The sequence below is a fragment of the Dysidea avara genome, chromosome 8, assembly GCF_963678975.1.
Source record: "Dysidea avara chromosome 8, odDysAvar1.4, whole genome shotgun sequence".
NCBI lineage: Eukaryota > Metazoa > Porifera > Demospongiae > Dictyoceratida > Dysideidae > Dysidea > Dysidea avara.
In genome coordinates this window covers 3,074,048-3,087,492 of record NC_089279.1, presented here as the reverse complement: position 1 = coordinate 3,087,492, position 13,445 = coordinate 3,074,048, and the positions used below count along the sequence as shown (strand labels likewise).

General features: G+C 36.7%; 1 protein-coding gene across 3 annotated transcripts in view; it reads left to right on the top strand.

Moving 5' to 3' along the window:
• The window catches only part of LOC136263262 (metal transporter cnnm-2-like), a 59,851-nt gene extending 47,686 nt beyond the window's left edge, over positions 1 to 12,165 (top strand). For all 3 annotated transcript variants that reach the window (XM_066057771.1, XM_066057774.1, XM_066057772.1), the window contains exon 3: positions 11,764 to 12,165. In XM_066057771.1, the coding sequence (XP_065913843.1) occupies positions 11,764 to 11,916 (153 nt within the window). In that variant the 3' untranslated portion in view covers positions 11,917 to 12,165. The remainder of the gene's footprint in view (positions 1 to 11,763) is intronic.
• The last annotated feature ends 1,280 nt before the right edge of the window (positions 12,166 to 13,445 follow it).

Sequence of the window (13,445 nt, the reverse complement as noted above, 5' to 3'; positions counted from 1 at the left end):
GCCATGCCCCATGCCAGCGTTTATAATCTGCAGATGTCTTATAAACAAGGTGTGAAAGCGTGAAGAATGTATAGACACTAGGGAAGGTGTATAAATCGTTAGTCAATACTCCATTTAGTGCCATGCACTACTTATGATACAAGAAATATTTTGCAAGTTGTGTGAAATGACCAAAACTCATGTACACAAGTTACAAACCATGAACCACATTCTAGCCAAAACTTTGTTGCCCTACATTACGTACACAATGAAAGCCACAAACAACACAAGCTCCACCTTAAATGGTGCTTTGTGGAAGTGCGAAACTGCCGTGGAAGTGTGAACTGCTGTGACAGCTACAAACAAAACAAATGAGGTAATTCTAATTGTGGATAAGATGGTTGCAGAATTCATGAAAATTTCTTGCGGTAGAATAAACATATAACAATGCTATTACAACACATAACAGAAATTTAATAAACATCAGTTTAACACCAGGTGATTATTTCTTGGATGTCTGCATGATGACACAAGATTAAGTGAACCCTGTAAAAGAACAAGCAGGCGCTGAATTAAACATTAAAAAAATTATATTCAAGCTTAAGGCTATAAATGAATCTGGTGTACCAGAGGTAACATAAATGTGTTTTGGTGCCAAATTACGTAAACATGGACATGAGGAGACCTGTCAAACAACAAGTGACCACCAAACAGAATGTACAACATGGTAAATGTATTTCTTAGCTATACAACAGGAAATTCAGGATTGCAATTGTACCAATTCCCACTTTTAAGCCAAGTGAATACCTGATAATATTGTTTAACCCATTTTACAACCAATACCTGATCTTAAGTAACATTAAGTTGCACTTGTGCATAAAAGTACAATTTATAAAGCAATTGCTGTGAGCTTTTGCACATACCTTAAGTCAAAGCTGCTAATCAGACAACAGGCCAATTATCGCTAGGGCTGGGTTTGTGGTCACCACAAAACACAACTTGCTTGGTAATCTGACAACACAAGAGACCAGTCCTGTAAAACAACAAGCAAGCATTGTTGCCTGGTCATGATCAAACGTGACTTACCATGAATACATCTTACTGCTAGTACGTGAACTACTATGACCATATGGCCTGCAAAACTGACGGTGTCATTAATATGTACAATACACCAAAAAATCTGGGTACTAGGAAAACATTAATACTATACGCACAACACATAAACTGACCTGGGTATTAGTTTGTTACCATCATATGAGATAGTACAATATCAACTAATTATGTAGAAATTCATGACACCTTTTGACATCACAATATATATATATTAGCACTACAAAAAGAACACAATGCAATTCCTTGAGCTCTGTATGTAAACTGATATGAAATTCACAATACTAATAAAGGTCCTACCTGGTCCAGAGTTAAGTATCACAACCACATCCACTGTTAGTGGGTGAATCACTATGACTAGATTGCCTGTAAAAACAGATAGGTGAGCGTTAAATACAATACACTTAAATTTGTCACTTTTTACACAAAATAAACATTTGGGGATTTTATTCATTTAAACAGTTGACATTGTTACACAGAGATCTGAATAGACAGGTATATCAAGAAGTTTGCGGACATTTGCTATACTTTTGTTCATGGCAAAAATGCCAGCTGGAACAGCATGTCCAATACATTTCAATTAAAAAATCATTAAAAATTAAATTAATTATTATGTACCGCCTACCTCAAGTCTGTTTAGTAACTTTCCAAATTTGATACATGCAGAGCAACTCTCTGTGAGTACAATGATGCCAAAAGAAGTCTAACTCATGGAACTTTTGTCTTGTCAAAATGGCCTAAACTGACCGGGTGTAGCAAATTTCCCCATACATTTTGTATTAAGTGTTTTGGGGTCATGCAATAAAAGGCGTAATGACCCGCGACATGTGATAAATATCTCAGATTCCGAACCAGATTTGGAAATAGCAGTGAATAGCAATTAAGATGAGCTATAGCAGGAGGAAATTTAAGCTAAGGTTGAAAATAACTTACTTTTTCTATGGCGAATTGAATGCTGGAAATTTGGAAAGGAACGCTCTGATCTATTTCGATGTCTTGACAGCCATTATTAACCTTCACTATATTAGTATTACAATGAAACAAAAGCACTGTGAATTAGTTCTGCAGGTTAATTTGTGAAAATTACGGTGTTCCGTGATTAAGCAAAATAATGTCCATGCCATGCAGCAATCTTCTTCATATGTTTCATTGTACATAAATTCAGTAAGTTAGACCAGAACATGTGAATGGGTATACTTTTTCATATAAGCATCGATATCTGACACAGATTCGCTTATTGACTTTTCACCTGCAGCCAAAGTTCCAAGACTTCTGATGATGATGTAAGTGGCAAATGATAAGATAGCCACGGTTTTTTGATAATTGGTCCGTACACCTTGTCAACAATCTCGCCATGAGATAATACAAGCTAGAAGTGGAGTTACTAGGGTTTTTGCCTGACGGGTCTCTAAAATACCATAAATGTGGTTAATCAGTGTGTGCCAATGTTGATCTAATTCTCGATCTAATCAGTTTCATTAACCTCCACTCCAGACTCTTATTCTTTCATACTTCAGCAATGGTGTACAGCCTCTGCATTAAAGTACGAAATGAAATCCAGTTACAATAAGACTTAATGTTGATTACTCAGCCTCGTCACTCTCCTTCTTGGACTGCCAATTTTAACAACATTAATTCAATTTAATTGAAACCGTGTATCACGTGTGTCTGCTTGGGTGTTGCGGGGGCATTCCAAGGGACTTCTCCTAAATAGATCATGTGATAATTGTCAGTCTTGTGTGGTACTTGTCCTTAGTCATGGCTCAGCAATGCGGTATGTGTGTACTATAGCCTAGCTATAGGATTGTTTGTGTGCTGCTAATTTTTTGTGTGATGATGCATATGGTTGCATAGAATGTGTGATGGTATAGGGCAAATGCACGCCCCTAGCTATGCCTATGGCATTAACTAGCTTTTTCTATAGCTACTCTATTATGTTGCTGATACATCAGGGGCACCAGAGTAAGGTGAAAGTGGTAGCTAAGGCTAAGTCAACTGGTCTATATAGTCTGGGCCTCTGGGGCATACTCCCTCAGAAAATTTTAGCTAAGTATACTGCAACTTTTAGTCCTTCAGTGACCAAATTCGCTTCATCAAGTTTGAAAGTTTGTTTAATTCCAGTCAAAAAGGCTCATATCTCAATGCACTGGTTGTATCTACTGTACTGGCTCTAATGCCCTATATATAAATTGTCCAAAAGATGGTTGGAGTCCCATATTAAAATGAACTCTTATTATATGCTTGCATGGACTCTTGATAATAATGTCTATATGTATTTAGCTTTCAGGTTACGTATACAAGGTATTCTTTCATCTACCGGTATAAATTGCTATTCCATGCACTATGAGGCCTGGGAAATGTAAGACACTAACAACCAAATTATATAATGTTCAACACAATGATAAGATAATTGCCAGAGCAGAGTTCATGGTTATTGTATCAGCAAAGAGTTTTGAATATTAATTGAGATGTTTTATTTGAGTGCATTTTGACTATTCCTCCTATAATTATTGTTCAATTATCTGATGTCTTGTTGGTTTCCCTCCATCCTCTTTACTGATCCCTCTTTATTGATTCTATGTGACCTAGAAAATCTGCCTTGTCAATCCAGTTACAACAGTTGATCTAATTATAATGTTGATGCAGTTATTGAGACGAAGAGATGCATAGTGTTTCCTTACAGTGCCACAACACACAAACACTTGAAATGTAATCTGAGACTTACATGTATATAGCTGCAGTGAACTAAGTAAGATCACTATAGCTGCTGGTAAGCATTGCATCATACCACCACCCATCAGTGCTTGTGCAATAAATTGTCTATATTATGAATTCAGTCAAAATTATGCATAGCTGGCTATGTAGTAATTTATTACGCACCCAGTCAATGCTTAAGTTTGAGCATAAGATGCCTGAAGTATTCCACAGATATATTTTGTAAATAATATTATTAAAAAAGATAAATATACTCTAATAGAACAGTCAATAGCCAGCTGTGTAGTAATTGTGAACTAATTAGGCACTTGCTATTTATGAGCATAATCTAAAGCATTTACCACAGATGGGATATTGTAAAATTTTGTTAATAGTAAATGAATGCCACAGAAAACATAGATCTATACTCTAATAGAACAGTCTGTCTATTCTACACTGTAAATTCATACTTCCAAATTTACAGTGTGAACAGTGTCTGTAATGTGCATGTCTTTGTCAAACATGATGACAGGTGCACATGTTTGACTCTCCTAGATAATAATATTATTGCTAATTTTCAAATATCAGTCATCTAAATGTTACCATTTTAACAATTTTGTTGTTCCACCAGTGAGACTATCACTATAACAAAAATGAGTGATATCCACCCCAAAAACACATTCGCTGTAAAAAAAAGGCGCGTCCAAGAAACTACAAGTACCTGTAATTCAATATAATTAAAAACAGCTCAGTTGTAGGGAAAGACTTCATGAAAGTAAAAATAACTGGTAACTTAAAGAGCTGATATCTGGAGCAGCCAAAAATCAATCTTAATCCAACTACTTATACTAATTTTTTTTAATCTGTGCAAAAACACCTAGCATTGGCTGTAAAAAAGTGTACCCATGAAAGTAACTGGCAATTGAAATAGCTGATATCTGAAGCGGCCAAGAATAAATGCTGATATACAACTAGTTGGAATTAACAAAAAATTTAACATTGAACCTTTATCTTTCAGCTGTGTTCTAAATTCACTCTTGCTGCATCATAAATTGATTTCTTTTAACTCTAATTGGCTGGTAATTTGGCTGCATTTTTTTTTTTGCTCTATACACTGAATATTAAAAAAGGCGGCCAAATTACCAGCCAATTAGTGTTAAAAGAAATCAATTTATGATGCAGCAAGAGTGAATTTAGAACACAGCTGAAAGATAAAGATTCAATGTTAAATTTTTTGTTAATTCCAACTAGTTGTATATCAGCATTCATTCTTGGCTGCTTCAGATATCAGCTATTTCAATTGCCAGTTACTTTCATGGGTGCACTTTTTTTACAGCCAATGCTAGGTGTTTTTGCATGGATTAAAAAACTTTACTATAAGTACTTGGATTAAGACTGATTCTTGGCCGCTCCAGATATTAGCTCTTTAAGTTACCAGTTATTTTTACTTTCATGAAGTCTTTCCCTACAACTGAGCTGTTTTTAATTGCATTGGATTACAGGTACTTGTAGTTTCTTGGACGGGTCTTTTTTTTACAGTGAAGGTGTTTTTGGGGTGGATATAATATACATGGTACAAAAAGTAAGGAAACAAGCTCAAAAATGTTACAGCTGAAATGATCCAGCAGTAAAAAGTAAGGAAACAAGATTACACGACTACTTGCTAAAATGAGACACACTTTAATCCCTACTTTTGGCTAATTTGATGGTCTCATTTCAAGATGCTAGCCAAAAGTAGGCATTAAAGTGTGTCTCATTTTAGCAAGCAGTCGTCTAATCTTGTTTTCTTACTTTTTACTGCTGGATCATTTCTCATTTCAGCTGTAACATTTTTGAGCTTGTTTCCTTACTTTTTGTACCATGTATATTATATCAACCTTTTGAAATTTAAATTTTTTAAATAGCTAGCATATATATATTCCTGTCAAATTTTTAGGGAATCTATGGTAGCTGTTTTACAGGCCAACTCCTTTCATTTGGCTTCTTCATATTTTACCTTCCTTGTTAACTGCTCCAGGTTACCATCACTATCCACAACCTTGGGGCTCTGAGTCCAGCTAAAAACTGATTCATTAACACTGCTCTCAATAGCAAAGAGTTTCTTGATTATTTCTCCATATTCATCAACAGTCTCCTAATAGTTAGGCTCTTAATTGTGTCCTGTCATTAAATATCTGAACAGATATAAATCCTTGATAAGTTGCTCAACCAAGTTGACAACAAGCTGTAGGCATTACATATAGCTCAGATTAATAAAATAACTACAGTAGGTGATCCCTGCAATCAAGCTGTCAAGTTAACCAATTTTTCATGACTATTCCATCCTGTCAGGTTAACTATTCTTGGATGATTTTGCAACTGCTGGTGAAATGACATAGATAATATTTTTGCCAGTTATTGCTTCTTCACAACTGTCAGTAGGGTTTCACTGACAGCAGGTGAGTGAATTAAGTTATTCTAATCACTATTCTCACTGACAAACTTCCCAGTGCTCCTTACTACACTCTTCTCCTCTTGCTGCAGTGTTGTGCATTCTGTAGCTTTAGCTATGTAGTCAGTGTAGTCTCATGTGCCTCACACTTCTACTTCACTACTCCCAGAGCAAGGTAACACAACAGTTCATTATTCTTGACGTCCCTTCCTACTACCTATTGCAATCAATCAATTCGTTTTTACAGTTAGATAATTTGTTTCTGTGCATATTATATATACAGTAGGCATCAAAAACAATTCCCATTTTGATAGTGTTTTATTCCATTGCAACGGCGGTGGAATGGTATCAAAATGGCAGTGGAAGAGTAGTACAATGCAATAGAAATGGAACTGTATGTATATATGCCTGTTTTACTCAGTCATAGCTACTGCTGTGTAGACTAGACAACTCCGTTCTGCTTGCTGCAATTTGGTTGACATTCTGCTTTGTCTTCTTGGCAATTTCTTCTGCAAACCAACTTCTTTCATCAATCATAATCAGGCTTTGCAATTCTTTTGTAGCTTCACAATTGAGCTGTTACATTTCATCCCTTAAATGGACATAGCTCATGAAAGAAGCTGGCCTGCTTCAAGATTAGATCATGACTTGTACAATCTATTATTGAGCATGGCTTTACATAAACTTGAAGACAGCAACTCACATGGACTCGTGCAGTCCAACATTAAGCAATGATTAAGGAATGTGGCTCCACATATGCCTACAGTTCCAGACAGTAACATATAATCCTGAAAAGTGGGCAAGGCCAGTGGCATAGCTAGGCCTCCATGAATGGGTGGGCACACTCACCCACACATTTCACCCCATGCAACTAACTAGCACAAAATGTGAGTCCATCCTTAGTGGACTCTATATACATTTGGTTTAAAAGCTGTTTCAAAAGTGCATAAGTGTATCTAGCTAGCTAATAATATGCTACACTTCTGTTCCTGCAGCTTATTTCACTAGTCTAATGCTACTGCATGAATGATATAGAAGCTAGAAATTGAAAGTAACTTATTACACCTCCTTGTCTGGTCTCTTTTAACTCATCTGTACTTGTACACAACTCTTTATACTCCAGTCTGACTCTTGGCCACTGATTGCAACTATTCGCCTCCAACCAACTTTACACCATTTTTGTCAATCACTTTAGGTCACTTCACCCCACCAACAAAAGAACACCTGTGCTGTTGCTCACAATTCAATATTCCAGATGCGAAAAAATAGACAGGATTCCTCCTTCCTCGTGTTCCTCTCTTCCCCACCTAAAATTTGGATCATGTGATAATGTGCATTAAATAGGAAACACTAAAACTACCCGGATCACGTGATGTAATTATTGAACTTATATTATTAATATCAACTGCTTTTTTTGCAACGAAAATATCATGCTACCAAGGTATGCACTATTTGTCTCTTGTTCATACTAACAAAAGCGAGTGGGCGCCGCTCTCTTAGGGAAATTTGGGTGGGCACGTGCCTACCCTGGCCCACCCTTGGCTACGCCACTGGGCAAGGTTCATGAAGCTGAACAGCAACATGACTGAACTGTGATGAATTAGTATACTTTAACATTGTCAAACTAATAATATTACTAATGTATTTCACGTGTAATTTATTCCGCACGACCTGGTGACCCAGATGACCTGACCTGATTTCAACTCTGAATTACACTTGAATGCAGCAAGACTAAATGGAGAACATGGGTCAATGTTACAATTTGTTCATTAGTCAGAGCAAGACTGATGACATATAGGCTTGGTTGTAGCCAGCCAATTTTCTACATAGTACCTTAATCATTTAGTGCATTTGATGCTGCAAGCATTAAATCTTTTCTACATTAGTGAACAGAATATTTAGTGCTTGTTGCACTAAATTGCAGCCATTTCAGCCATTATTAAATTTTTTTAGCATTAATATCATTGCAGCCATTTCTTGGCCGCCACCTTTGATTTCACAACTTTTTTCACCCAGGCTTTTGAGGGCCGCACTCTTTTTTTTACAGCTTGGCTGTTTTTGAGTGGATTTCACTTCTTTTTGTGTTTTCAAAAACTAAATCCTGCACCTTTTTACTGAGATATGGTTTCCAGGCTGTTGTATCACAAGTTTTGCTAGCATATGGCACTTATTATGATGATTATGATGATGATGATTGGCGTGAGTCGGTCATACTAGTCTGCTCGCAGACCGCCTGGGGGCGAAACTAAGTTAATACTACAAATATACTACTGATCGATACGAAAATAGCTCTGATTTGATGAAATAGCTACTAGATTGAGCCTCAAAGTGTTGCAACAATAGTATGGCGCTAATGCTCTAATAGAGCGCATGTTTTTACTTTCGCTGAAATCATCTAATAGAACACACATAGAATGTTCTAGAACAATCTAGATTTTCTATTGGTAGATCAGTTTTACTTAAGCTAGAATTTTCATTTATAAGGTAGAAATTAAGTGAAGTAATCAGCCGAGATAGCAGTGGTTCAGTGGTTAAGGATGCAGGCATTAGGTATGGAGGTCCTTGGTTCAAACTCTGGTCATGATTAGTTAATTTTTTTCCGACATTTTTTATGCACCTTTTTTTTTGCCCCCAGTGACTGCTCTATTAGAGTATCTCAATCCCGCGATTTTACACTTGCTCGGTTTTTGCTTTATAACTTTGTAGCTGTAAGTCTGTTGCTGTTCTAACCACCAAAAGGCACTCCTACAATGATCAGCCTATGTACACACGAATTTTCAAGTTATTCTTCTACTCGGCTTACCCTGTAGCCATAACAAAAGTTTCATCTTTTTTTACGTGAATAAATGCTCATAACTCCTTGGATATTTATCAGATTCATAGCAAACTTGGCACGTGAATGTACCTTTATACGCTCTTTACTTGTGCCAAATATCGATGCAATGGAGTTACAAGTTTGTGTTTCATAGCAATTTTTACAAAGTGCGCAAAAAGAAATCAAAGCCCTCATAGCCTCCTTATGGCGAAGAAAAAAAAAACGAAGAAATTTAAACAAAACTTTGGCCACTCGTATCTCAGAAACGGCTAGGGAGATTTCCTTCAAATTTGGTATGTGATGTGGCCTACCTGGCGGGCACCTCTGTAGTGAAACTAATTCCAATCAGATAAGGGATCATGGAGCTACAAATGTGTGAAAATTGCGTTTTCTTTCTTCCTGTAAATATACTCACGGTGTGGTGTGCCGGAGCTACAAAGGTGTGAAAATTGCATTTTCTTTCTTCCTGTAAATATACTCACGGTGTGGTGCACCGGCTTCTTGGGCTGCACGACACACTACCATGTGTCTTGATGCGGTTAACTGCTTATTTCCAAAAATCATCTAAATATTACTTTTTTACCAATTTGTTGTTCCCAGTAAGTTTATCACTGACAAAAATGAGCGATATGTATCCCCCAAAACACCATCACTGTAATAAAAGTGCGCCCAAGAAACTACCAGCACCTGTAACCTAATGTAAAAACAGCTCAGTTATAGAGAAAGACCAAAAGTAAAAAAAATCGTGGTAACTCAGGGGCTGATCCAGAGTTTGGAAAGGGGAGGGGGGGGGGGGGCACATTGCTGAAAAGTTGAAAAGCAAACAAACAAAAATAATGGCTATCCTTTACCAAATATATAATTTCACATATGTAAAATAAAATCCTTTTTTACAGTTTCATAGGTAAGCTACACTTCCTCATGAACACTGTGACTGCTTTATTAGAGTGATTGACTGCTCTATTAAAGTATCTCAATCTTGTATGCAATTTTTTGAAGGGGGGACACAGGTACCCCCCCCCCCCGATTCGCCACTATAACTTATAGAGCTGATATCTAGAGAAGCCAAGAATCAATCATAATACCACTACCATCTATGGCTGTATATCATTTATGTAAAAGTAACTGACAGCCAAAACAGCTGATATCTGAAGCGGCCATGTTGATACACAAACACTGAACCTTAATCATTCAGCCATGTTCTATATTAACACTCTTGGTATGTCCTAACTTAATTTCTTTTAACTATAATTGGCTGGTAATTTGGCTGCCTTTTTTGCTAACTAGTAAAAAGGTGGCCAAATTGTCAGCCAATTAGAGCTAAAAGAAATTAATTTAGGATGCAGCAAGAGTGATGTAGACCACAGTTGAACGTTAAGGTTCAGGTTAAACTTTTGTAAATTTGCAATTAGTTGATATTAAACATCATGGATTAAAATGTTGGTAATTAAAGTAAAGATTGATTCCAGATATCAGCCTTTAAGTTACCAGTTATATTTTTACTTTCATCGGGTCTTTCTGTACAACAGAGCTTTTTTTACATTGGATTATAGGTACTTGTATATGCATGCGCCATTTTTAGAGGAGATGTGGAAGTAGATACACTGAAAAATGAAGTGTGTCCTGCACACCAAAATGTCACAATATAATACACACCAATATGCTAATGATGGTGTGTATGCTGGTGACAGTATGCTATGTTGGTGTGAAAATTGTGACATTTTGGTGTGCAGGACACCCTTCATTTTTTTACAGTGTAGTTAATACATGCAACTTTTACCTACCATGTATGCACATGAAAGTTACAAAACTTAAAGTTAACATGCATGTGAAATCAAAAAACAGCACATACCAGGATTCATTTTGTATCTTGATAGTAACTGTACATGTAGTGTAAAAGAATGAAGCAGTGCATGACGTCACATTATTACACATTACTTGTTAGTTCTTTGTCCAGTCTGTATAATAATTATCAGGGGTTTCAGAGTAAAAGTGAAAGTAGTAAAGCTCAGTTTGGGGGAATGCCTCCCTAACTTTTTCCCAAGGAAATTAAACATTTTGAGATGCTATTTGGAAGCAAACTTTGGGCTGTAGCTAGCACTGTGTGCAAGGTGCTAGTTTGCTATAGAACTACCTGACAAGTGTTTAATGATATAACTGGACACTACCAAAAAGCACCTCCATTAGGGTCCACAATGCTGTTCATCTCTTATAAACTTATCAGTTGAGTTTATTAATTAAGAGATAAACTGTAAGGAATGCTTCCAAAATAGCTAAAAAGAGAAACAAAGCCAAAACCAGTAATTATTTTAGAGGTGCTTACCACGGACGAAGTCAACATTAAGCTGTTCTGAATGAAAAAAAGGTTGGATAAGTGTTGTTTTTGTCAATTGTTGCCATGCATAAATGCTATTATTGTATATTTACTACTTTTGGTTTTGGCTTCATACAATTAAAGCTTTTTATAAATTTTTTCCAGCCAAAAAGTGGTGAGGCTCTGGCCTCACTGGTCACACCTACTTGAATGCATCTGATAATTGTAACTAAATTAATGTGGTTAAACATATAACCCTCCAAAAATGAATCAAGCATGCATGAGTTATTCACTTGTTACAGGGACTGGGACAGAGGGAGAGAGAAAATTTGATTCCCTTTCCTTGGCTGTACAACATGTACTACCATGCATGTGTCTTTTATATTATACATATTTTAATGATAATTCTCATTCCTTTAGACTTCTGATGAGGTACTTCCTACCTCAGGCTATGCGTCAGCCGCTGCAAATGCACGCTCAAGAAATGAGAGAAGTATTGAAATGGAAAGGGAGAGCTACACATCAGGTGAAGTGTATACAGACCATAGAGACCCATACTCAGAAACTCAATGACATGTTGATTAGAGATGTTGGGTATGCTGTTGTTATGGTTATCGCAAGACAATTAGGCCATTTGTTTTATTTTTGTACTTGTTTATAGTTGTAGCTATATATATAAGTAGATACAAATTTATATATAATTTTCTTGGAACTGGTAGCTATAATACTCAGTGTAGTTTTGTATGCACTTGAGATTCAATACAGACACAATAATTATAATGATTTGCTGCATTCTTGCATATGGCCTGCTTTAAATATAGATATGAGTTAATTTTAATGGGTGAAAAAACATTGACTGGCCTGCAGTTTGAATCCTGGGGTAGGAGGGATTTTTCCTTTTCTTTGGAACTTTTCTGTTTCACCTTATTGTTAGCTAAGTTTAGTAATCATTACAAAAGTCTCCAGTTCCTGTTAGGTTAGGATAATCCAAAGGCTGCAGCACATGTTGCTGTCAGACCTTCAGTGCTGGACACTGTAAAGTGCTAATAAGAATAAATGTGACCGGGCCTGCAAAAACAGGGCATGTGGGTACAAACTACACCCCGTCACACAACAGGTCATATCTCAGTACTGAAACAGACTAATTGTATTCTGTAACTTACATCATACAGCCCATTAAATGTTTCATAAGTGGTGAAAATTCCATAGGCTGGTTTTGTGTGCCCACATGCCCTGTTTTCGCAGGCCTGGTCACAAATACAAGGAAGAAAATCCATCCTTCCTGGAGGAGACTGAGTGTGGTGCTCAATTAGACATTGGGTGGCCTGCAGTTTGAATCCTGGGGTAGAAGGGATTTTTTTTCCTTTCTTTGGCCCTTTTCTGTTTCACTTTATTGTTTGCTAAGTTAAGTAATCATTACAAAAGTCTCCAGTTCCTCTTAGGTGAGGATAATCCAAAGGCTGCAGCACATGTTGCTGTCAGACCTTCAGTGCTGGACACTGTAAAGTTTTAAAAAATTGTTAATTTACAATGAAGTAGGGATCTATGCAATATGAAGTAGTAAAACAAGAGGTGAATGATGGTGTTACAGCATAGCTCAGTGGGAAGTCCCTACTTTTGCATTGAACAAAATAATAATAGCTAATGTGCCAAAGTAGGGACTTTCCCACTGATCTATGCTGTGACACCATCATTCATATCTTGTTTCACTTCATTTTTAAATTAACAATTTTTAAAAATACTAGTATGTTTAGTTTTTTGTTGTGGCACAGCTACGTAGCTACAAGTAATAGTTGTAACATACTCATGAAGTTTTTTATCTGATTTGTAAACACGACACCCAAGGGTCGCAGGCCTGAGAGTGGAGTGTTTACAAATCAAATACAAACTGAGTGGGTGTGTTCTAACTGATTTGTGGTATGGGGCATGCGCAGATCAAAGGTGCCCATCTGTAAAACGGAAGGAACAAGAACGCAAGGCTAATATTGGCTACCGCTGAGCGGTGTGTACAAGGAATGATTTTACTTACTTATTACTGTCTTGATGGTTAGTTAATTCATTTTTAGCTACGTTTATTCATTGGTAGCGCATTTGTTATACAC